The sequence below is a fragment of the Carcharhinus amblyrhynchos genome, chromosome 1 (genome assembly GCF_965287045.1).
Source record: "Carcharhinus amblyrhynchos chromosome 1, sCarAmb.v2.hapA, whole genome shotgun sequence".
In the NCBI taxonomy this organism is placed as follows: domain Eukaryota; kingdom Metazoa; phylum Chordata; class Chondrichthyes; order Carcharhiniformes; family Carcharhinidae; genus Carcharhinus; species Carcharhinus amblyrhynchos.
Genome location: NC_137324.1, coordinates 56,031,095 through 56,057,813, shown reverse-complemented (window position 1 = coordinate 56,057,813; position 26,719 = coordinate 56,031,095). Strand labels below are relative to the sequence as shown.

The window sequence follows — 26,719 nt, the reverse complement described above, 5'->3', positions numbered from 1 at the left end:
TCATGCTTGCTAAATATTTTTAAGTTCCAAAACATTTTTTAACAGTGCTTATCAATTTGCTGAAAGTAAAGCATGAAATCATTTTTAAAAATACTTTTCTAATCAATAAAATATATGAATTAAAATTAAATTCTTGGGAATATCAATAGGTTCTGTTAAAAAGTAGCTGTGGTTTCAGGAGAAATATCCGTGTTGTCTCACACAATTTTGCAGCACTTTATGAAACCCTTCCTGAAATTGCCATAAATCAATTAAATGATAAGCATTCTACAAATAAAAGTTGTACTTTAAATTGCATGCTATAGTTCATTTACTTTTTGAAAAATGCTATTATCTCTAATATTATGCAATATTTGTATGAAACTTCTAAAGGGAGAACTACAGAACTGGTCTGCTGGTATTTACAGAATTTAAAATTATAGCTAGATTGATGCATTGGGTAGAATCTTCACAACCCTATGAAAGCAGATTTGGCATTGGGACATAGAGCAAAATTTGAAATTTGCATATCCCATAGCTTCCCTGACCTGTTCATGCCTCCAAGTCATCTTTCCATATGTGAACTCCAGGCAGAGGTGATAGCTAGCCAATTAGCCCCGTTAGGGCTCCAGTTGAGGACAAGTTGCTGACCATCCTAGTTTCTGACTGGCCGGAAGGGTCATCAGTCCTTCCTTAATGTGCAGCAAACATGTGAAGGTCATATCCTTGACCATTCTTCTTCCTTTGAAAAGAATTCCCCCTAACACTGACGTGGACCTTTTTTTCAAATATTAACCAAGCTTCAGTGGATGTGCCCTCATGCTCCTTGGTTTCCCAAGTGTTGTCAATTGAGGTCCTGTGCTCAATCCTTTTCTAGCATGACAACAACACTGGATGTTGATCAGCAAACGTTTGTGAACCCCCATCCAGATGCACCAAGATCAAAATATAGCTCCGCAGCTATTGCTGTCATCAAGAGCAGCTGCTTGTTGACAACGCCTCTATGAGTTAGTTTAGCTTCACAGAATCAGGATCCTTGTCTGATCCTGAAAATGCTGGTTGTGAAATTCATTACCTGGACCTTTCTTCACTCCCAAGCTTTTGAGTATTTATTTTCTCTTTTAGCTCTTCCTTAATAACAATGAAATGGCAGGTTTAAAGCATTTTCTGGGTATTTCATAGATTCATGAAACAGAATAATTAAAAAACATATTCTGTAATTTCGGTGACGTGCATTGAACTCACTAATGAGTTATGGTTATTTTAGTATTTGGAATATGAGTCATATCCTGTGATTCTACCATGTGTTCTGATTGTGGCTGAAGTCAGGAAAGTAGTATTGTAAGAATTATGTTAAAATGAATGCTTTAAATGCGGACTGGCTGCTAATTGCAGCCTTTTGTAACACCATTGAGCTCATCTCTCGTAAGTCCTGTTTATTGTAGATTATGTGATGATACATATGGGTGAAAAAAAACTCCTTTAACTTGACAACAGGAGGGGCACTCACTATCTTTGCAGTGCCAGGGTGCGGTCTTTGTCAGGGTTCATACCATCATTAAGATGCCAGTACTTAGTTAAATAAACTCTAAGAGCAATCTTGTAATGAATGGACCATTTCCCTAGCTTTCTCTTTTCTCTCCTTACTCATAGAAGAAATAGCTCTGCCTGTCTTGTTTCTCATTAGCAAGCAATTGCTTCATAAGCTGCTGGTTCTGTGAAGGGTTTATTCTTAGTTCAAATGTTCAATAGCTTAAAATTCCCTAACATTTGTAGCTACTTTAAAATATGCCAATTTAAGAATGATATTTCTCTATTTGACAAGTACTAGTTAAATTATTCCAATATAAGGGCAAATCAATAGGTGATATAATAGCAAACTTAAAATTAACAGATGATAAGGAAATAAGTAATCAGATTATAAGGAATGAATGAGAATGAGTAATGTATAACAGTTGCAGTTATATAAACACCTTTAACATACCACATGTCCTAAGACATTTTACAGATGAATGGATGCTGAGCCATGGTGGAAAGTTTGGGAAAGATGAAGGAAAGCCAAGTCACAAAGATGAGTTTTGATAAGATTTTTAAAGCAATGTGGAGAGATTTCAGAAAGGGCTTCCAGCAACTACTACCAGCTGTAGAACAAAGGGAGGAGGCAGAGGAACTCAGACTTGAAGGACCAAAAGGTGCAGGCAGATAAGAATGGTTGGAGGACTTTGCAGAGGTAGAGGTACGTGAGATCATGAGAAATGTGAAGATAAGAATGTTAATTAGGAGTTGTTGGGACTACAGTAGGTCAGAGAGGACGGGTGATGAGAGTGTAGGAGAAAATACAGGCAGATGTGTTTTAGACAAGTTGGATTTTAAGGAGAACAAGCAGGAAAACATAGCAAGTGGGATAATGGAGTAATTGAATATGTTGGAGATGGGCACTTATACGAAGGTGAAAGCAAAATGATATTTGAACATAAAAAAAATTGCTTTATTAAAAAAGAGCAAACTCCATTTAGTTTGCCCTTGACCATCCTGTTAAGTGCATGATATAATAATGAAGTTATTAATTAATCATGGCATCCCAGCTCTACTAATTAATCTACAAGCTCAGACATGAGGCAAAGAAAAACCTCTATGATGGTGATGCAGTGGTTAAGGGATGCAGTCTCAGTGTAAGGGGTAGGCCATTTAGGACAGATAAGGAGGAATTTTTTCACTGGAGGGCAGTAGATCTTTGGAATTCACTACTCCAGAGGGCTGTGAAGACTCAGTCATTGAGTATGTTCAAGACAGAGATTGATAGATTTCTAGACATGGTGTGGGCAAAGGCATTGTGTTAGACGATCTGCCCTGATCTAGTTGAATGGCAGAGCAGGCTCAAGGAGCTGAATAGCCTATTCCTCTTCCATTTCCTATGTTACTTTGTCATGGTCAGTTAGCTCATCCATCCTGCAGCCTCCACTTTGATCCCAACAAACTGAACAATCTGTTGGACAATTATAGTGGCTCTTTTGGCCCTCTTGTATCACTTATGTCACTTGTCCCTGACCACTGATCAAATCAAAAGACTCAATCCTAAGCGGTGTGACTGTTGCCTAGTACAAAGAATGCAGGTAACTTTCCCCCTCCCTGATGTGTTGCAGTGTCTGTAGTTCAGCCTCCAGCTCATAAATTCTGAGCTGAAACTGTCCAAGTTTCAAATTCTTCCTCCAGACATGTTTGCCCTGGATTGATCTGGCGTAAAGGAGCTTCTACATACTGTAACTGTGACAAATTATCTGCTCTGCCATCCTGAACATGTTCTCATTGACTATTTAATTATTTTATTCAATTATATATTTTACTTTTGCTTTCATTATTTTATTAACCTTACCACCAGTTGCTAGAGTATTTTGAACTTTAGGGATAGGCTAAATCAGAGTCACCTACCAGACACTCATCAAACGCCTGGCTCCTTCTCCTAAAACAGAGTAAGACCACTTCCTGAAGGCAGTTAGAAAACAAAAAGCAAAAGAACACTTCTTTCCCTTCCCCTATTCGCTTAAATACCCAGCTCACACCACTCTATTCTAAGTCAGACTTCTTGCAGTAAACCTTACCCAAAGTACCTCTTCCCCATGCACCAAATTCCCATTTTGAATCAATTTCCCCAATATACTCAGTCTCCCTTTCACTCAGGTAGATAGTTTGACAGCACAACTGTGCTGGAAAGATGGATCTATGTGCCATCAACAAAAGTAATCCTTGTCTGCAGTGATATCAACAAGAAGCAGTATGGAAATAAGGAGGCTTTGGGTTCAACCTTGAGGGCTCTTCATTGAAGACGACTGAGTAGAGAGAGAATAAAAACAAAAGATAAGGACTGTTGTTCAAGTTATGTTAGGTTTATCCAAACAGGACAATCCTGTCAAGCTAAACAGCAGACGACATCCAGCAAAGGACAATGGAATTGTCAAATGGAGTTTTTGAGATGATAAAGAGAAGTCAAACATCACCGGCACTGATGGTGTCATTACTTCTGTCTAATACAATTTCTGATTTAATCTTCAAATTTGTTTTATTGTCTATTACTGTGCAATGAGATTAAGATTTTTCTATCTTCCTTGGGGCTTTTCTGACATGATTGACAAATATATATTTGACCCAAATTAATTATTGTTGCCTTCACACAGGGCCTGAATTTCTTGATTCCAATTGTAGATCGGATAAGATATGTACAGAGTTTAAAGGAGATTGTTATTGATATTCCGGAGCAGTCTGCTGTTTCATTAGGTAAGTACAGTAAAGTGTTAAAGTGATAAATTAATTGATTAATTTTGAATTTTCTTCACAAAGTAGCCATTGCTTGTTATAAACTTTTTGCAATATATGGACCATGCAGTATTCATATAGCGTGAAGTAATTAGATCTGTAGCATGTTTTCTGTGTAAGTCATTGCCTGTCAATTTGCTTGTTCATCAAATAGGTTAATCCTGTTGGGTGAGGTTGTTGTGGCAACTGATTGTCTGTCTGAATGCTTTGCTTCCTTCAATGCTCATTTACAGAGAAACACTGAAGTCTGCACATCAAGGGTTATGTCATAACAGCTGTACATCTAGACCACTTCTTTAAAAAGATTCCACATCAATGATGACAGGAGAACTTTTAGATTGTGTGTGTGTATTGAGAGGCATGGACTTGCTTCTTTGGATATTAGCATGGTGTTAATATTAGGTGTTAGCGTGGATAGAGGATTGGTTGTCAAATAGGAGACAGAGAGTGGGAGTTAATGGGTGCTATTTGGATTGGCGGTTGGTGACTAGTGGAGTACCCCAGGGGTCGGTGCTGGGGCCTCAGCTATTTACCATTTATGTAGATGATCTGGAGGAGGGAACCGAGTGTATGGTGTCGAAATTTGCTGATGACACCAAGATTGGTGGAACGGCAAATTGCGCGGAGGGTGTGGAGAGTCTGCAGAAGGATCTAGATAGGCTGGGTGAATGGGCCAGGAAATGGCAAATGGAATTTAATGTTGGCAACTGCGAGGTGGTCCACTTTGGTAGGAATAATGGTAGGAAGGACTATTACTTACGGGGCGAAAAACTGCAGCAGGCGACGGTGCAGAGGGACCTCGGGGTCCTTGTGCATGAGTCGCAAGAACCCAGCCTGCAGGTGCAGCAGGTGGTCAAGAAGGCGAATGGGATGCTGGCCTTCATAGCGAGGGGGATTGAATATAAAAGTAGGGAGGTCTTGCTGCAGCTGTATAGGGCATTGGTGAGGCCGCAGCTGGAGTACTGTGTGCAGTTTTGGTCGCCGCACTTATGCAAGGATATTTTGGCCTTGGAGGGAGTGCAGAGGAGGTTTACTAGGCTGATACCGGAGTTGAGGGGGTTGAGCTATGAGGAGAGGCTGAATAAACTAGGCTTGTACTCGTTAGCGTTTAGAAGAATATGGGGAGATCTCATTGAGACATATAAGATGATGAATGGGATGGATAGGATAGAGGTGGAGAGGCTCTTCCCGCTCAGAAAGGACAGTAGGACTAGGGGGCACAGCCTCAAGATAAAGGGGGGGTGGTTTAGAACAGAGTTGAGGAGGAACTTCTTCACTCAAAGGGTCTCTGGAATTCTCTGCCCGTTGAGGTGGTGGAGGCTGCCTCGCTAAATATTTTTAAGGCGCGGGTTGATGGGTTTTTGATAAACGAGGGGATTAAGGGTTATGGGGAGAGGGCGGGAATGTGGAACTGAGCCACGACAGATCAGCCATGATCTTATTGAATGGCGGGGCAGGCTCGAAGGGCTGGATGGCCTACTCCTCCTATTCCTTATGTTCTTATGTCCTTATATTGTTGCCAACCTTTAACCAGGGACAACAACAAATGCAGTAACATGATTTATGTATAGCATGTTAACATAAAAGATTCTCAGGCACATCACATGTCCATTGAGAAGCAAAATTTGACTATATAAGCCACATAAGGTGACATTAAGGAAGATGGCTGAAAGCTTGGTTAAAGAGATAGGTTTTAAGCAACATTTTGAAGGAAGAAGCTGAGGTGGAGAGATATAGACAGAAATTCCAAAGGCCTAAGCAGCTAAAGGCATGGTCATGAAGGTTGGAGCAATTAACATCAGAGTTATTCAAGAGACCAGGATTATAACAGTGCAGATAGCTTGGAGGGTTCTGTGTTTGAGGAGGTTCCAGAGCCAGGGAAGGGTACAGTTATGGAGGGACTTGAAAACAAGGATGCGAATTTTAAAATCAACGTGTGGCTTAGATAAGAGCCAATGTAGGTCAGTAAGTGCGCGGATGATGGGTGAATAGAACTTGTTGAGATTAACAAATATGGGCAGCAGAGTCTTGAATGACCTCAAGTTTACAGAGGGTATAATGTGAGAGACCAATCCAGAGATAACAAAGGTATGGATGAGATTTTCGGCAGCAGCTGGACTGGTGGTGAGTTACAGTGTGTTGTTGTCAATGTACCTGTGAAAATCTGATGCTGTCTTCTCGGATGTTGTCGCCAAGGGGTAGCAGGTTGATGAGTAATAAAAGGGGCCAAGGATAGATGCTGTGTGAGCAGGAAGATAATTCATTGCAGATGATACACTGGCTACAAGGTGAGTAAATTCTTATCCAACTGGTTGACAATGGAAAGCTCTTGAAAGAGGACAAAATGGCCAACCGTGTCAAATGCTACAGACAGGTCAAGAGGATGAAAAAGGGTAGTTTACTTTTGGCACAGTCATGTAGGAAGTCAATAATGACCTTGATGATAGCTATTTTGGAACTGTGGCAGGGGTGGAATTGAATGGAAAATTGGCAAAGACTTGATCACGCTTTGACAAAATCCTGTGGACCACAGAATAGCATTGGCAAGCCACAGGAAGCCAGTCAACATGGAATCATAGAAACCTTCAGCCTAGCAGGAGGCTATTCAGCCCTCATGTTTCTTTGAAAAAGTTATCCAGTTTCCACAACCCGGCTCTCCCCAGATCTTAGCAACCAGTTGCATGAAAAAAATTCTTCTGATTTCCCATCAGGCTGTTTGCCAAATTGAGTACTTAATTATTTTTAATCTATACCCTCTGGTTCTTGACCCACTTACCAGAAGCAACAGTTTATCAGCTTCATCCATCAAAATTTCATTTTGACGACACTTATTAGTTTTTCTTTTTACTTTACCTGCTCTCTGGAGATTCTCCATTAAACTGATATCCCCCATTCCTGCTTTTTTGAGCTAAGCTTCCTTTGTACCCTCCACAAGGCACAAATGTGATACCCAGAATTATACACGATGTTCCAGCTGAGCCCTAACCAGAGTATGACTTGCTTGTTTTTGATTTAACGCCCTATTTAGAAAGCAAAATATCCTATAAATTTCTTACCTGCCCTTTCAGTGTGCTCTGCCAACTTCAAAGATTTATGAATATGCACCCTAGTCCCGCTGCTCTAGCTTTCAATTCTAAATATTTTCAGTTGGATTGTACTGCTTCTCCATATTGTTCCTCCCAAAGTGCATCACTTATACTTATCTGCATGAAATTGCATCTCCCATGTGCCCGCTCATTTCATTGGTCTGTCTGTGTGCTTCTGAACTCTGCTACTATTTACTGCATTGCCAAGTTTTGCATTAGCCACAAACTTCAAAATTGTGTTCTTTATATCCATGTCCAGGACATGTATATGAAAAAAAGCAATAGACTTAATAGAGACCCTCTGGGGACCAGACCATTCCAGACACATAAGTCTCTATGCACCACTAGGTTCACCAGACTTGTTTTGGGATGGCAGGATTGTCCTATGAGGAGACATTAGGGAAACTGGAAATGTATTATCTTGGATTTTCGAAGAATGAGAAGTGATCTCATTGAAACCTCCAAAATATTTAAAGGGATGGACAAGGTAGATGCATTCATGATGTTTTCCTTCATTGGGTAGTCCAGAACCAAGTGAGGAAGCTACTTGGGAAAGAGATAAGGATAAGCTGTATAAGACCCTGGTCAGACCCCACTTGGAGTTCTGTGCTCAGTTCTGGTCACCTCATTACAGGAAGGATGTGGAAGCCATTGAAAGGGTGCAGAGGAGATTTACAAGGATGTTACCTGGATTGGGTGGCATGCCTTATGAGGATAGGTTGAGAGAGCTCGATCTTTTCTCCCTGGAGAGACAAAGGATGAGAGGGGACCTGATAGAGGTGTATAAGATGATGAGAGGTATTGATCAGGTGGACTCTGAGAGGCTTTTCCCCAGGGTTGAAATGGCTGCCACAAGAGGACACAGGTTAAAGTGCTGGGGAGTAGGTACAGAGGAGATGTCAGGGATAAGTTTTTCAGTCAGAGCGTGGTGGGTGAGTAGAATCGGCTGCTGTCGGTGGTGGTGGAGGAAATTTCGATAGGGTCTTTTAAGAGACTTCTGGATGTGTACATGGGACTTAATAGGATTGAGGGTTATAGGTAAGCCAAGTAGGTCGAGATAAGATCGGCGCAACTTGTGGACCGAAGGGCCTGTTTGTGCTATAGTTTTTCTTTGATTCTATGAAATCTTTTTATGGAAGGGATTGTGAATTGTTGAAATTCTCTACTCCAAGGGGCTCTTTGAGTGTGTTCAACGCAGAGATTCACAAATTGCTAAATATCAATGACATGAAGAGATAGGGGTAGTGTTGAAAAAAAGCACTGAAGTGGATGGTCAGCCAAGATCATATTGGATGATGGAGCAAATCTGGTGGCCGGATAGCCTATTCCTGCTCCCATGTCCCAACAACTGTTCCGTAGCCAACTACATACCAAGTTACCACCATCTCTTTGATATCACATACTTTTTCTGAATCAGTCAATGATGTAACTTTGTCAAATGCCTTTTGAATGTGCATATATGCAACATCTACTACACTAACTTTGTCAAGTACTTCTGTTACTTCATCAAAGAACTCAAGCAGGTCAATCAGATATGATGTATATAACATAATAAACTGGCTGTTTATTAAGCCATGCTGCTCATAGGGAGAATTGATTTTGTCCTTGACAGTGGTCTCTCATAGCTTTCCCATCACTAACAGACTGGCCTATAGTTACCAGGTTTATCCCTCTTCTCCATTTTTCAAACAGGTGTGACATTGCTGTGGGGTAACATGATCACTATTTTGCATTTCAGAGTTTGAAGTAATATAACTTTAGCCAGAGAGTATTTGTTAGTACTTTTATAAGAATAAAAATGAAGAAATAGAATAACTTTTAAAATAATACTTTAATTTTTCAAGATTTTGCTTTGTTTTATAAATTAACTCAATCCTTTAATTGTGTCTGTATTCAAAGTTTAATAGTTGTGAAATGCCTGATTGGTGTTGGGTGATACATGAACTATTGTTTAATACTATTAGTTTCAATTACCGTGTATTGAATGAAATTCAATCAAACATTGATCAATATGTATAAAATTCACAATTTTTCCATCATTGTTGCAGATAATGTGACTTTACAAATTGATGGTGTACTTTATTTACGAATAATGGACGCATACAAGGTAATACAAGTGATGTTTGTAATTTTTTGCCATTGCCTGCTTGAAATGAAATACAACCTAATTGAGCTTATGTAGCCCAATGAAACTAATAGTTTTGGGATAAATTGAGCTGTTTTATAAATGTTGGCATTCCTGCAAATTTTTGTCATGAAAGAAGCTTAGTTAGTTTTTATTACATTCAAATATAAAATAAATTAAAAAGATGAGAACAAGGGACGGGCCACATGGCCCCACATAAGTGATTTAAAGGACAATGAGAGAAGCTTGGGGGTAATTTCAGAGCTTAAATCCTTGGCAGCTTAAGAGCTGCTTTGTCCTGAAAGAAATGGCAGAGGTGATAGTAGATGCCTTAGTAATTATTTATCAAAATTCGCTGGACTCTGGGGAAGTGCCAGAAGATTGGAAAACGGCTAATGTTACACCGCTGTTTAAAAAAGGTAGCAGACAAAAGGCAGGGAATTATAGGCCGGTTAGTTTAACGTTTGTAGTTGGAAAAATGCTAGAATCCGTCATCAAAGAAGAAATAGCGAGGCACCTAGAAAAGAATGGTTTGATTGAGCAGACGCAGCACGGATTCGTTAAGGGGAAGTCATGTTTGACAAACTTATTGGATTTCTATGAGGATGTGACTAGTGCGGTAGACAGAGGGGAACCGGTGGATGTGGTGTTTTTAGATTTCCAAAAGGCGTTTGATAAGATGCCCACAAAAGGTTGCTACAGAAGGTTAGGGTGCATGGTGTTGGGGGTAAGGTGTTTAGCGTGGATAGAGGATTGGCTGTCTAATAGGAAGCAGAGAGTTGGTATCAATGGGTGCTATTCTGGTTGGTGGTTGGTGACTAGTGGAGTGCCGTAGGGATCAGTGCTGGGGCCTCAACTATTTACCATATATATAGATGATCTGGAGGAGGGGGCTGAGTGTAGGGTGACAAAATTTGCTGATGACACAAAGATGAGTGGAAAAGCAAATTGCGTGGAAGGTGTGGAAAGTCTGCAGAGAGATCTGGATAGGCTGAGCGAGTGGGCGACGACCTGGCAGATGGAGTATAATGTTAGCAAGTGTGAGGTTATCCACTTTGGCAGAAATAATAGTAGGAGGGATTATTATTTAAAAGGCGAAAAGCTGCAGCATGTTACGGTGCAGAGGGACCTGGGGGTCCTTCTGCACGAGTCGCAAAAACCCAGTCTGCAGCTGCAGCAGGTGATCAAGAAGGCAAATGGAATGTTGGCCTTTATAGCAAGGGGGCTAGAATATGAAAGTAGGGAAGTCTTGCTGCAACTGTACAGGGTACTGGTGAGGCCACAGCTGGAGTACTGTGTGCAGTTTTGGTGGCCGCACTTGCGGAAGGATATATTGGTCTTGGAGGGAGTGTAGAGGAAGTTCACTAAGCTGATACCAGAGATGAGGGGGTTGGCCTATGAAGAGAGACTAAATAGACTGGGTCTGTACTCGTTGGAGTTTAGAAGGATGAGGGGGGATCTTATAGAGACGTATAAGATAATGAAGGGGATGGATAGGGTAGAGGTAGAGAGATTCTTCCCGCTTAGAAAGGATAGCGGGACTAGAGGGCACAGCCTCAAAATGGGGGGGGGGTGCGGGGCGGCAGTTTAGATCTGAGTTGAGGAGGAACTTCTTCACTCAGAGGGTTGTGAATCTCTGAAATTCTCTGCCCGTTGAAGTGGTGGAGGCTACCTCGCTAAATATATTTAAGTCACGGGTAGATAGGTTTCAGATAGACAGGGGAATTAAGGGTTATGGGGAGAAAGCAGGAAAGTGGAACTGATCCACTTCAGATCAGCCATGATCTTATTGAATGGCGGGGCAGGCTCGAAGGGCTAGATGGCCTACTCCTGCTCCTATTTCTTATGTTCTTATGTCCTGGATGGTGTCAAGCTTAAGAGTGTTTTTGGAGCTGCACTCATTCAGGCAAGCGAAGATTATTTCACTACACAGCACTTGTGCCTTGTAGGTAGTGGACAGGTCATGGAGACATGATTTACTCTCTGCAGCATTGCCAGCCTCTGACGTGCTGTTGTAGCTTCAGTCCAGTTCAAAGTCTGCTTCATTGCAAGCCCAGGGATGTTGATTGGGGGTGGGGCGGAGCGGGGGAGGGCTTCCTAAATATTGTCTAGTTTTGCTGCATGTGGACACAGACTGTTTCAGTATCTGATGGTGTTGATCATTGTAGAATTATCAGTGAATATCCCCACTTCTTGATAAAGTAGTTGAAGTTGTTTGAGCCTGAGGATGCAGTGATGTTCTGGGCCTGAGATGTTTGGCTTCCAGTAGCCACAACCATCTTCCTTTGTGTCAGGCATGACTCCAGCGGTGGAAAATCTTCCCTTGATTGCAGATTTGCTCAGGCTTCTTGTTGCAAATATTATAATTTTTAAATATTTAAATATTGTACTATATATAAGGAAGGAGGTAAAAGGGATGGCATATAAGCAGCACGTTGGTATCATGTTTCTTGATTTTCTATTTTTAACCCCCTCCCATCCATTGTGATGGTGAAATGGGGGGTTTGGAAATGAGGAGGATAATATTGACCATGATGCTTTTTAAATAGTTAGATAATAATGGCTTGATAAAGCTAAAAGAATGTTTGATTTTTCTTTTGTTCTTTCAGGCAAGCTATGGAGTTGAAGATCCTGAATATGCAGTTACTCAGCTGGCTCAAACAACCATGAGATCTGAACTTGGGAAGCTCACATTGGACAGTGTTTTTAGGGTAAAGTAATTTCTGATTCAGGGTGGAATCTTCCTGCAGCAGGAAGCTTGTTAAGCAGGGGAGTTTAATTTGGCATGAGGCCAAAAATATCAGTTTCCTAACAGTGGGATGAATTTTAAGAATTATATTCTTGCGACTTCCAAAGATGGGTCAAGCATCTCAGCAACAATGTCAGGAAGCCCTTCTGCATGCGTCAACAAATCATGCGTACTCATTAATATGCCACCTCAACAGAATTAAGCTCTGCCTCCAAATTAAGTTCCCCACTGTCGAGAAATTGGAATGTTCATTTTTATAACTGTGTATGAGTGGCTTGCACCTGATAAGGGCAACTTCTTCCATGATTAACATTGAGTTACCACTGTATTGTCCTCTTTGGGGAATGTTTGTAAATGCCAGCCTATGCTTGAGATTAGGTGTTAGCAACGCAAGTTGCATAGAGGATGATGAAGGAGGAAAAGTTAGCAGGGAAGATGTTTCTTGATTTTCAGAAGGCGTTTGATAAGGTGCCGCACAAGAGGTTATTACAGAAGGTCAGGGGGCATGGAGTTGGGGGTAGGGTGTTAGCGTGGATAGAGGATTGGCTGTCAAATAGGAGGCAGAGAGTGAGGGTCAATGGGTGTTATTCGGATTGGCGGTTGGTGACTAGTGGAGTGCCCCAGGGATCGGTGCTGGGGCCTCAGCTAGTTAGCATTTAGATAAATGATCTGGAGGAGGGAACCGAGTGTATGGTGTCGAAATTTGCTGATGACACCAAGATTGGTGGAACGGCAAATTGTGCGGAGGGTGTGGAGAGTCTGCAGAAGGATCTAGATAGGCTGGGCGAATGGGCCAGGAACTGGCAAATGGAATTTAATGTTGGCAAGTGTGAAGTTGTCCACTTTGGTAGGAAGGACTATTACTTACATGGCGAAAAGCTGCAGCATGCGATGGTGCAGAGGGACCTCGGGATCCTCGTGCATGAGTCGCAAAAACCCAGCCTGCAGGTGCAGCAGGTGGTCAAGAAGGCGAATGGGATGCTGGCCTTCATAGCAAGGGGGATTGAATATAAAAGTAGGGAGGTTTTGCTGCAACTGTACAGGGCACTGGTGAGGCTGCAGCTGGAGTACTGTCTGCAGTTTTGGTCGCTGCACTTGCGCAAGGATATTTTGGCCTTGGAGGGAGTGCAGAGGAGGTTTACTAAACTGATACCAGTGTTGAGGGGGTTGAACTATGAGGAGAGGCTGAAGAAACTAGGCTTGTACTCGTTAGAGTTTAGAAGAATGAGGGGAGATCTCATTGAGACGTATAAGATGATGAATGGGATGGATAGGGTAGAGGTGGAGAGGCTCTTCCCGCTCAGAAAAGACAGTAGGACTAGGGGGCACAGCCTCAAGATAAAGCGGGGGGGGGGTGGTTTAGAACGGAGTTGAGGAGGAACTTCTTCACTCAAAGGGTGGTGAATCTCTGGAATTCTCTGCCCGTTGAAGTGGTGGAGGCTGCCTTGATAAATACATTTAAGACGCGGGTTGATAGGTTTTTGATAGGCAAGGGGATTAAGGGTTATGGGGAGAGGGCGGGAATGTGGAACTGAGACACAACAGATCAGCCATGATCTTATTGAATGGCGGGGCAGGCTCGAAGGGCTAGATGGCCTACTCCTCCTCCTATTTCTTATGTTCTTATGGAAGGGTGGAGCAATGACAGTGCAAAGGATAGTGCAGGCCGTCTGGGTGCCCTTTAGATATGACACTCAGACCTTCAACTCCATGAGACAACAGTGGGGATGGCAGCTTCCTGCCTGCCCCTACCACTAGAATCAGCAAGTTCCTCATTGATGCATATTTAATGAGCTGAATAGTGCAAGGTCGCTTGTAGTCGGCTGTCCCATCCCCAGCGCCCACCACTGAACGTACATTCCAGAAGATTCCAGCGTCAGTATCACCAATGCTTTTTTAATATTACAAAATCAAAATAATGCAGAGATGAGTATCTGAAACAGAATTGTAGAATTCCTACAGTGCAGAAGGAGGTCATTTGGCCCATCAGCTCTGCACCAGCTTTCCGACAGATAATCTTATCCAGACCCACCTCACCAACCACCATAACCCCATGCATTTAGCCTGCTAATCCCCCTAACCTACATATCTTGGGATACTAAGGGACAATTTAACATGGCCAGTCCACCTAACCTGCACATCTTTTGGACTGTGGGAAGAAACCGGAGCACCTGGAGGAAACCTAATTAGACATGGAGAGAAAGTGCAAACTCCCCACAGATAGTCACCCAGAGCTCCAACTGAACCTGGGTCCCTGGTGCTGTGAGGCAGCAATGCTAGCCACTGTATCACCCTGTAGAAATAGAAATGCTATAAAGTCTCATGAACAATGAACTTTTTAGGTAGATGGTCTTTCATCAGAAAGTGAGATCTAATACTTGATGTTAATGCTGCAACATTTATTATTTTAGATATTTCATTATTACTGTTAACCAGTTTACTTCTAATACGGAGGGAGATGAGAAACCTTCCCTCTGAAAGTTATTGATCTATGATGTTTGATAGACAAGAGAGTCAGGGGTCATGGAACAGACAGGAAAGTGGAGCTGAGTCCAAAGGTATGTGGGTTAGGTGCACTTTTGGCCATGCTAAATTGCCCCTTGGCGTCCAGGATATGTACATTAGAGGGATTCGTGGGGTTACGGGATAGGGCGTAGGTGGGGTTGTTGTCAGTGCAGACTTGATAGACCGAATAGCCTCCTCCTGCACTGTAGGGATTCCATGATGAGTCCATGACCAGGTCAGCCATGATCTTATCAAATACAGAGCAGTTTCAAAGGCCAAATAAATAGCCTACTCCTGCTCCTGTTCCAATGTTGCTCTGTCCTATGTTCCTGTGTACCCTGTTGGGATGGAACAGGCCTAATATACTAACTAGTTTGTCTTGTATGTTCATAGATCTTAAGACTTTATTGATGAATTCCTTAGAAGTTACAGTTTTTGATTTTTGTTACACCTGTAATAATTTAAGAAAGGTTGCAGAACCACATGGAGAAATCTCTATCAGCATATTTATGTGAATGCTGAAACTGTCTTATTTTATGTGTGAATGTATGAACATACAAAATAGGAGCAGAAGTAAGCCATTCGGCCTCTTGAGCCTGCTCCAACATCCAATAAAATCATGGCTGATGTGATTGCATTGAGTTCCACATCCCCCATTAGCCCCAGTATCCTTTAATTTCCTTACCCAACAAGAATCTATCTATCTTGGCCTTAAAAATATTTGTTGACCCTGCCTCCACAGCCTTCTGAGACAGAGTTCCAAAACTGCACAACCCTCCAAGTGAAAAAAAAATTCTGCTCATCTCTGTCCTGTAATGCCTCCTTATTCTGGATTTGTCCACAAGAGGAAACATCCTTTCTGTGTTCACCTTATCAATACCATTCAGGATTATACATATTTCAATGTGGTCACCTCTCCCTCTTTTAAATTCTAGTGAAGCAAGCCCAGCCTTTTCATACAATCCTCATAAGACAATCAGATCATTCCAGATATCAATCTAGTAAATCACCTCTGAACTGCTTCTAATACATGTATATCCTTAAGTAAAAAGACCAAAACTATTCGAGATGCGGTCTCACGAAAGCCCTGTATAACTGAAGCATAGCGTTCTTACTTTTGTGTTCAATTTCTCAGTAAAGAATTGCATTCCGTTAGCCTTCTTGATTACATGCTGCGCCTACATAATAACATTTTCTGACTCATGCAGAACACCTAAATCCATCTGCACCTCCACATTCTGCAGTAATTCTCTATTTAAGCAATAAACTTTTTTATTCTCCCTGCCTTCCTTGTATCTGATTTTACTATTTTAATTTTAGCATTTCTTTTGGTAAACCCCAATTTCAGTTTGAATGGACTTTCCTCTTCCTAAAATGTTAGCAGTATCCTCTTAATTTAAAGAAAGTTCTCTGTTTCTGCTTGTGCAATTGAGCATTGCAGATTTCATAAATTGTAATAGGGTGGTCTCCACAAGCTTTCAAGCAAAAAATCTAAAAACGTTTTCAAAGATTAAAACATCTCCACTAGCAATGCAGAAAAGTACAGGGCCAAAAAAGGTCAATTCACCCATTGATCCTTTAGAAATAGGAGCAGGAGTAGCACATATGGCTCTTAGGCTGGCTCCAACATTCAGTATCTGAACTTCTACATCAGCTCCATGTGCCCAAACTTATCCCACATCTCTTGATCTCCTTGGTGTCCAAACATCTGTTGATATTGGCCTTGAATATACCTATTGACGAAGCATCCACAGATCATTGGGCAAAGAATTCCAAAGATTTATAATTTTCTGAATGAAGAAATGTTTCCTCATCTCAATTTGAAATCACTGACCCCCTTACCCTGGGACTGAAATTCCTAGTTCTAAACTCAATAGCCAGGGGAAACAACGTCTATCATGTTATGTTCTCTAAGAATTTTATATGTTTCAATGAGATCATCTCTTATTCTTTGAAATGCCAGCAACCTGGTCCATTCAATTTCTCTGAGGTCAGCCCTTTCCTTCCAGAAATCAATCTATTGAGCCTTCGTTGCACCCCTTGTAAAGCAAGCATCTAATTCCTTGGGTAAGGAGACATAGTACTCCACATACAGCTTTATGAAAGTTCTGTATAATTGTAGAACAAGTCATTTTGCTTATACTTTCTTTTCTTAGCCTGAATTGCAAGGGAGTTGGACCACAATATACCATTTGCCTTTCTAATTACTCCAGTCCAAAACACCAGTACACTTCTCAAGAACAGTTATGATTGGACAATCAATGCTGATCTTGCCAGTGGCATTCCTCCTGTGAAGGAATTAAAATGAAACACACCAAATATAATTCTAAACCTTCCATATTTTTTCTGCACAATTTCATTCCACTGCTTCTCCATCGAGACAGGTCTAAACGTTTGTCACTGATTGCATAGTTGAATCTAATTTATCTGTGCTGCTTCGCTTTTCCAGCTCTGATTCTCAAATCTCTGTTGCATTAATAGTCTTAAGATTATAGGTCAAGGAAATTGATCTAGATCTTGGCTGCTGATTTATTTTTTTGTCTCAGTTTGTACTTCGTTCTGCAAGAATCATTGCGCCTCAATAAAGCCTGCAAAATTCTTGACTCTAAAGGGCTGCATTAACTATTGGGGATAATTTATTTAACTTGATCATATTTGACTTCCTGACATATAGACACAAGTGATGTTGACTCATTTTCATGTTATATTATAAAGATTTATAAAAACTCCCTTTTCTCTATCATTGCACGGCAGGAAAGAGAAGTACTGAATATGAATATGGTCACTCAGATAAATCAAGCAGCAGATACGTGGGGAATCCGCTGCCTAAGATATGAGATCAAGGATATCCATGTTCCACCTAAAGTGAAGGAAGCCATGCAAATGCAAGTACGTGTGAATTTTGAAGTTTTCTTGAAGGGAAAACTAACTGGCATGCTTAACATTTTGTGTCTGGAAAGTGCTTATATTTATCAGAATTCTCACAAGAGGGTACAATCATAAGTCTCAGTTTAGAATATGAGGCTGTTCATTCATTTTATTTGTCACACGAAGTATTAGACATTTGGCTTCTGTTACTTAAATGTTCAGAAACCAGATGTCTCTTTATTTATGAAAGTTTTATTTAAAAAAATGTTTTCTTTGGCCTAAATTAAAAATTATTTTCTATCTCTATCTAGTGAGAAGGAAGCCAGGTGTCCTGCCTCCATAATTCTTGATCATGCCCCCACCTGCAGGCCACCCACAAAGAGGCATATAAGAACTGGGATGATGGTGAAGTTTCCCCCATTCCTGATGAGCACAATTGGTGCTTTCCTTCATGGTCCAGTCTCTTAACTACTTTTCATGTTGATGATCATGAATGAGATCTACGTTTCTGAAACACCACATTTATACTTCACTAGGTGCCCATGTTGCATACAACAGATTGTACAGATTGTAATATATATGCCATGTGTGTATGCAGAACAATTCTATCATAGATTTGTATAATTAATTAACTCATAACATATTGTAAGGGTTCTGACTAACCTGTCTGGCTTGGTAGCACAAAGAGAACATGGTCTGTTCAATGGGTTACTTTATTTCAGGTTGAAGCTGAAAGAAGAAAACGTGCCACTGTGCTGGAATCTGAAGGAGCTAGAGAGGCTGAAATCAACATAGCTGAAGGAAAGAAGCGATCTCGCATCCTGGCATCTGAGGCAACAAAAGCAGAAAATATTAACCAAGCTGCAGGTTGGATGTTCGTTGCAGAAACTGCAGATTTTTTCCCCTTTTGCTTAAATAGATCTCGCCTCCATTTTACAAATTATTTTATTTATTTTTCCATGGTAAATTGTAGTCTTTGATTTTAAGTATCTGAACATATTGAGATAGTTCAAAAAATAATTGGATTACATTTTAGCATGATACATAATGATGCTTATCTTAAACTCCAGTGTTTGTGGATCTTAATACCAGAGCTACATGACAAACCTGTTGTGATTTCTCTGCCCCCTCCCTCCTTAGTTGACTGTGACACAGAAAAATTGAAGATTTTTTGATCTCAATTATTATGATAGGTGTCCCATTAGCTTCATTCACAGTATATAACGATTTAAATGTTATTTGTATCTCAAGTCTTGAACCAAGCTTAATTGGACAATGTTTCAGGTTTAACCTGGTTGAATGAAAAGATTGAGAAAGGAGCCACTTCACATTTGGACAAACAGATAGTCATTTGTTCAGTTTTATATATAAAGTGGATAGTTATTTTTAAATGCAGTTGACAGTTACTGAAAGTTAAGAATGGCTTTATTAACTGATGTAGGCACTAATTAAAAATCTGTTGCTATTCTGACAGTATATTTGGGAGTCCTTAAATTGATAACCTAATTTAAGCAGCTCCCACAGTGATTCAAAACTCTGTGATTATGAGCCCTGCACATTTCAGCAGAAGATGATGCTAAAATGTTTGCGAACATTTCAGCTGAAAGTGTCATTAGACCTGCCACAATCCTCAGCATTGCAAATTTAAGTTTCCAGCCAACTTCTTTCTTTCTCTCACGTACATAACATGAACAAATGCCAATGTCCACCTAATTTGATGCACCCTGCATTATATGGATACATTTTTAAAATAAGCAGCAGAGTGTATTGGACAAAATAGACTATGAACCCTGATAACAGCCTGCCTGCAATACAGAAGAGATGGTCATTCCCAAGCAAAACTGTTCCCAGTAAACCCATGACATTGACAATATGGAAAATTGCCCAGTAGTTAAATGATGAAATAAGTCATCTATAAAGATGACTAGTTCAATGAAGCAGAGTTATGGTTATGTCAGAGCAATTCCATTTTGATCTTAGCCCAGCCTTGATCCAGATCTGGATGCAAGGGTGAGAGCATTTGTCCTTGAAATCAGAGCAGCATTTAACTAGGGATTGCAGCAAGGACCTCGAGACGAAGTGAGGCCAACAGGGTTTGGGTTGCTTGGATTGTTTTCATTGAAACAGGGAAGACTGAGGGGGCGACCTGATCGAGGTGTACAAGATTGGGAGAGTAGTGGATAAGGAGCAGCTGTTCCTCTTAGTTGAAGGATCAGTCACAAGGGGACATAGGCTCAAGGTGAGGGGCAGCAGATTCAGAGGGATGTGAAGCTGAAATATGGTTAGATGTAGGCAATGTAACATAGGTGGAAATAACTGGCTTAGGTTATGGATAGGATGTGGATTTTGAAGCTCACCTCTGAGACAAAAAGACAAGTTGTGTTACTGGATTAAGTACCTTCCGTTCTTGGGTGATCCTTGCATATAAGAATTCCCCTATCTCTCCGAGCCCTGCATCCTTCCTGAATATCCTATACCCCGTATGTTACACTCACTTCCATCATTCTGGATTAATCATGTCTCGGTGTTCCTTATAAATTATTTTCATTCCATTCAGCTGTTAGGTTATTACAATGCAAAAAGTGCTGGTTTATTTCTATGCAAACCAACACAATCACTACATTCTCCCCATGAACTTGATATGATACTGCTCCTTGTGTCCAGTTTATCTTTATGAATCTGTAATTGAATATGCCCATGTTCAAGCAGAAATTTTTTTTTTTACAGCTGAGGTCTTAACAGTTTTTTTTCCCTCAAGTGATCATAAGAGACCTATTAAGAGCTTTTTTTTTATTTTAAAGTTTGAGTAAATACTTTCCAAACATCTTGTTCCTTCTGAATAAACTTGCCCTTAAAACAAATATCCACATAAGGTTATAATCAAACCGAGTGATGTATATAAATTACTGAAGCTTCACTGCCAAATTTTGCTTGTAATTTTAAATTATCTATTGAAATGATTACAAGGTAATGTGTTGTTTGTTGTATTTATAACCTCTTGTCTCAAACATTAAATTTACACATATCAAAGGACCAAAACGGATGCATACATAGAGGCAATTTAATTAAATTTTTATCTTTGTTTCCAATTCCATTTGAAAGACTATATCATTGTTTATCAAGGTCTATATTTAGCACCTTAATCAAAATAAACTATCCTTCAGATTCTTTAATCTCCCAGATTATATATTTATGACCCAGACTGTGGAATTCTGTTATTTTACTTGGTACCTAGTTCACTATCCACCAAAATCTGTCAAGTCAAACTTATTGGTAAAAAAATATATTGAGGCTAAAAATGGAGTTCAATTATTTGCTGCATATGTGTTTTTGACTTTGATTGATATATGCTTCCCTTTTCATATTTCATTTCTGTGACTGTTCATAGGTGAAGCTAATGCAGTCATAGCAAAAGCAAAGGCAAAAGCAGAAGCCATTCAAATGCTGTCTGAAGTTCTCAGTCAAAAGGTATGATAGAGTGAATCTACAGAGCTGAATTATGTTAAAATCTGTTTTTTTGATTTTAAATGGAATAAAAAAAGGAAAAGTTACACTTTTTTTTTTCCTTTGTGTGTCACAGTGTGGAAGTGAAGCAGCCTCATTGAGTGTGGCCGAGCAGTATGTGTCTGCCTTTAGTAACCTGGCCAAACAGAGCAATACTATTCTTCTTCCTTCAAATACCGGTGATATCAGTAGCATGGTGACACAGGTAAGATGGATAGCCCAACATTTTAGATTTAAGGTGATCTGCATTTTGGTAGTCTTGATATGTATTTGGAATCCAAAACAAATAACTAGTATTGGTGAAAACCTAAGTTTTGCTATTTTGTTCATAAAAATACTTTTGTGTATTTTTCTGCATTGGTATAGTTATTGTTCTGTTGAAAACATTAATTTTCTTTTGGTGAGAATGATAAAACTTTAAGTCAGTGTTTTGATTCAGAAAATTAATCAAATCATACATTATTTAATTTTTTAATTTGACTCTCTCAGATTTTGGTAGCTGTTGCAGACTTTAATTTGATAACTTCCTGCTGAAAATAGTTTGCTATTGTGTCATTGAAATAGAGTCAGAGTGATTTTCAGCCTGCGTTCGCTGCCAGAGAGAATGCGGATGTGGGCTGAAAATCTGAAGAGAAATGGGAAACACGATTCTCTTTGAAGAGATTGTATTCCATGATTTTTCCTGTCCCTCACCAGTGAAGTCGTGAGGAACATGCTCACAGAGGGCAAGAAGCTCATTTAAATTTGTTTTAATACATTTAAATTAACAGCCCCCCCCACCGCCTCCCCGCCACATATTCCCCTCTAGCCATCATGTCAGAGAGGTTTTAAACAGGTTCCCCCAGGGCTACATTTACCTCTATTCAGACATGAACCTGTCAAGGTCCGACAGCAGAGAGAGATATGGTTAGTCAGTGTTACACGAGAATGAAGGAATGGAAGTGACACTTTCACATTAAGAAAGTGAGCGTAGGGCTGTTGAGGTGATTGAGGAAGATTTGAAAGAGTGCAATGAGAGATATTCATGCAAAAAAGATACTTTGAATAAAACAAATGAGACTAACAGTCATGGGTAGTATGCATCCCAGCAAACTTGAGTACCTGAACATAGAAAATAGAAGCAGGAGTAGGCCATTCAGCCCTTCGAGCTGCTGTCATTCATTTTTATCATGAAAGTTGAAGAAATATCAATGCAGACAATCAAAATTTCCAAAAAACTTTACAAATCAAAATTGTGTCAAAGGACTAGAAGGTGTCAAATATTAAAATCAATTATTATGCATGTTAGAAAACTCAATGGTTGAGAGTTGGTGGTGACACAAATAATTATCTAAAGTTCTTTGAAAATATGGATTATACTGAAAGTGTCAAATTTTACAGTCATATTCTTAAAGGCTGATGGAAGGCTCCTGGGTATTGATTATTATTATTGAATTTTTAAAGCACAATTATAAAATTAATAAATACATCAAGTTGCATGTGTTAATCAGGACAATTGTCTTGGATATACAAAGCCTGAGGTTATATTTAACTAATTTGAGTTTTTTTTGAGAAAATACTAGTGCACAGTGGTATACAATGATAAATGCTGTATAAATGGATTTTTATGTTTCGTCAAATGCCACTCGTAGATCAAAGCAATACTGGAGTTTGGTTTACCAATTCAAGCTCCTGGATGCACTTCCCGTCATTTGGGAATTTCATTTTTTGTACATTTTTTTCCTCCTTAACTGCAGTCTGCTGGCGGAGATTTCTACAAGTGCCAGCAACCTTTCAAAGGTACAGCTGTCATTCTTCATTCATGAGCCCAAATAAGATAAAAGCAATTTCACTGTTCACATCACAGCCAATCCCAAAATAGCCCAATACACACACGTGCCCAATGGGGGGGTCACTGAAAATCAGGTTAATCCTCTCCCTCCTCATCACCTGGAATATTGAACCCCAGTTTGAATATCCATTGCTGCCGTGGCAGATATTTGAGAACTTAACACACCAGGGACCAAACCTGGAAACATTTTCTGATCTTTGATTCAGAACCATACTGCACAGTATGTTCTGAGTAAATGAAAGTCTTTTCTCTTTAAAGTGCTTGACTTGCCCACTAGATTCTGCACAGTCTTCTGTGTATTATTTGAAAGTTTTATTTAAATAACATCTCCATGAAGCCAAGATTTTTTTTCCCTGCAGAAAGAATTCATAGGGAAATGGTCTGGTTATGTCTGCCAAGAAGCTTATCCACTATTCTGAAGTACATCAATTGAAAAACTCTTTGCATACAGCTTGGAAATTTACAAACTTCAACGCTGTTCTTTTCTTGATATTATCTGATACTTTTTTCTGCAATAAACACATGTTTTTTTGTTAGGCAGCATGTGAAGGAGGGTGAGATTAAAATGGGACATAATACACTGATGTACTGAACCGGCCCATATTCAAAATGATGACAGGGCTGGGAATAGTGGGAGTGGTCTCAGGAGAGTGATATTCTTTGCTCGGCATGTCTTATCATTTTCTTTTGTTTTATTATTTGGTAGAATTCCAGTGTTCATGATAACAGCAAGCCAAATTAATTGTTATGCCTTTCTAAAAATTAGTTACTGTATTTAATGCCAATGCGATTTTGTAGTTTACTAGTTGATTTACGTTCTACATGTTAAAATATGTTTTTTGTGCAGTTAATGTTTTGGCTCTTTCTATTGCTGTCTATGTTGAATATTAAACTTTCTGCAATTTGTGTGCCGCAGGCCATGGGAATTTATGGAACCCTGACTAATAAACCAGCAGCAACAGAAGATAAACTAACAATGGATGCCTTCCTTGCTGACAAATCACCCCAACTGGTTGGTGAAAGTCAAACATTCCCTTCAGAGAGTGAAGTTCTGAAGTCAAAAATGATCTGAAATTTCTGCTGGATGATGGGATGAAAATTGTAACTGCAGAATGTGTCAGATTTAAACCATTTTGAAATTTGAGATGAGAACATGTCATGCTTACAGCAAAACACTTTTATACTCTTAGAAGAACTGATTTTGTTGGGTATCTGCAGCTTATTTTCCACCTGTACAACTGCATCATGGATATAGAAAAAGTCTTTCTGAACTGGTGGGATCAGTATGTTGCATTTCCTGAAGAAGAAAATAAACGTCTAATTATTTCTTTCTCTCCCACCAACAAAAGTTTCACTATTTTAATTTTCTGTTTTGACTGGATTGGCATTGGCACTCACCTTGCTTGCAAAAGGTAAAACCTGAATGAGCAAGTGACCATAGCATGAAATGTTAACTTTAGCAGCATAATGGTAATGTTTCTGGAGAAAGAATTAGACCAGTATTAAAGGTTAAACAGAAACTGTTGCTTAGTAACTAAAAGTAAATATTGTGATCAAGTGAAATAACTGTGGGACAAGATAAAACAAGGAAATTGACATTTTGGAATCCATAATTGCACATCCTGTTTTGTTTTAAAGAAGGAAATGAATCATCTTTCAGGAACAATTCAGATTGTCAAATAATATTTCATAAAATGGCTTGTGATTTATGCTGATTATTTGAGGTAATTTAAATCAGTCTTATCCTCCAAATATTATCCTCCATTCCTGTGAGCTGCTTTTCTCCTGGGCAAGTTTGTTTTCAGTACATGCAACTATATCTGAGCTCTCTGTCATGAACCTGAGCTCACCTCATCCCAGGGAAACTTGCACATTTAGTTGACAGATTTATTTGCCCGTAAAGCTGTACAATCTAAATTTCTGAAATCTTCATTGCAGATGCAGTTTCCAGGTTTACAAAGACTAGATGAAGTAATCCTATGCTTTTTAGAGTGTTCATCTTTTATACCAACCACATTTGTGCGAACCAAATTTGTTCACTATACATGATAGCCAGTATTGCATGAGACACAGCAGTGCACAGTGCAAGAAACTAAGCAAGACTCTATGCAATGCAAGGGGATTTTCACAGTAACTTCATTGCAATGTGAATGTAAGCCTATTTCTGACTAATAAATAAACAATGACTCTGCATTAAAACTGTGAAACAGTCATTTCCCTCTGATAGTTTTAATGACAGACTATATCAATCTAACGGTCTCCAAATCTGGTTCTATATGTGAGTGTATTTTGCAATGTAAGAACAGCAAACCAACCATCTGTTCACTGCCCAGATCCTGTACCTGTTCTTGGTTTCTTTCCTATCCCTTTTGAACTCTCATTACATCCAGCATTGCTGTAAAGTCACTTTTTCCATGTGCTCACCAAGGTGACATGGAGTAGAGAAATTGTCCTCTGACAGTCCATCCGCTGCTTTCTTCATGAGCATTCATGACAAACTCTGATCAGTGGTTCATACCATCATTAAAAAAGCATTGCTATCTTGAAGCAATACTAGATTGTTTTGCAGATTGACTGGCATCTTTCATCAGATTAATGATGCCCAAGAGACGTTGGGTGGAATTCTCCATTTTGAGAGTAAATGTGTCAATGGGCGGTTCCAGTGGCACCTGTTTTCCAACCAAAATAGTGGCATTCCTATGCCAGAAAGCTCGTTAATTATGCACAAGCAAATTCCCTTCCGACTCTCTTGACAAGCTGGCAGCTGGTTTTTCTGCCTGCCCTCAGCTGATGCGTTTGAAGGACCCACATTTAAATACCAGCCTAGTACATGTCACACTCTCCACCTGTCCTCACCAGACCATGCAGGATGTCAACAACCTAGGAGAAAAGGGCGAGCAGCTTGGAGAGGAAGTTTGTTCCTTGATTCAACCACTCTCCCCATTAACTCATAAGAACATAAGAAATAGGAGCAGGAGTAGGCCATCCAGCCCTTCGAGCCTGCCCCGCTATTCAATAAGATCATGGCTGATCGCCAGCATCCCATTCGCCTTCCTGACCACCTGTTGCACCTGCAAGCTGGGTTTTTGCGACTCATGCACAAGGACCCAATTCCCTTCAAGATGCCTCGCAATTTCCTCCTTAATGACAGATTCTAACATTTTACCTACCACAGACGTTAAACTAACCGGCCTATAATTCCCCGCCTTTTGCCTGGCACCCTTCTTAAACCATCACCTACAAGGCACCCAAGCCCTAGTTGGACCTCTACCCACCAAGGAGAAAGTAAAATGAGACCTGGGTCTCCTTGTACACCAGTCAGTGAAAGTAAATGTGCAGGTGCAGTAGGCAGTAAAGAAGGCAAATGGGTATGTTGGTCTTCATAGTGAGACAATTTAAGTACAGGAGCAGGGATGTCTTCCTGCAGTTATGATGTGGAGAACCTGGCGTTGGACTGGGGTAAAACAGAAAGAAATCCCACAACCAGTTTAAAGTCCAAACAGGTTTATTTGTAGCAAAAAAATGCGGCTTTTGCTACAAATATACCTGTTTGGACTTCAAACTGGTGTTGTGGGATTTCTTTCTGTTTTTCCTGCAATTGTACAGGGCCTTGGTGAGACCACATCTGGAATATTGTGTGCAGTTTTGTCTCCTTATGTGGGGAAAATGTCCTTGCTATAGAGAGAGTACAGGATAGGTTTACCAGACTGATTCTTGGGATGGCAGGACTGACGTATGAGGAGAGATTGAGTCAGGTTTAT

At 40.1% G+C, this 26,719-nt stretch overlaps 1 protein-coding gene across 1 annotated transcript in view; it reads left to right on the top strand.

Annotated features, from left to right (window-relative positions):
* stoml2 (stomatin (EPB72)-like 2) overlaps positions 1–25,250 on the top strand; it is a 53,501-nt gene extending 28,251 nt beyond the window's left edge. Inside the window, exons 3-10 of the mRNA XM_080184738.1 lie at positions 4,152–4,251; positions 9,425–9,483; positions 12,111–12,212; positions 17,510–17,644; positions 18,346–18,490; positions 21,012–21,091; positions 21,204–21,332; positions 23,875–25,250. Of these exons, the coding sequence (XP_080040864.1) occupies positions 4,152–4,251; positions 9,425–9,483; positions 12,111–12,212; positions 17,510–17,644; positions 18,346–18,490; positions 21,012–21,091; positions 21,204–21,332; positions 23,875–24,030 (906 nt within the window). The 3' untranslated portion in view covers positions 24,031–25,250. The remainder of the gene's footprint in view (positions 1–4,151; positions 4,252–9,424; positions 9,484–12,110; positions 12,213–17,509; positions 17,645–18,345; positions 18,491–21,011; positions 21,092–21,203; positions 21,333–23,874) is intronic.
* Positions 25,251–26,719: the final 1,469 nt, after the last annotated feature.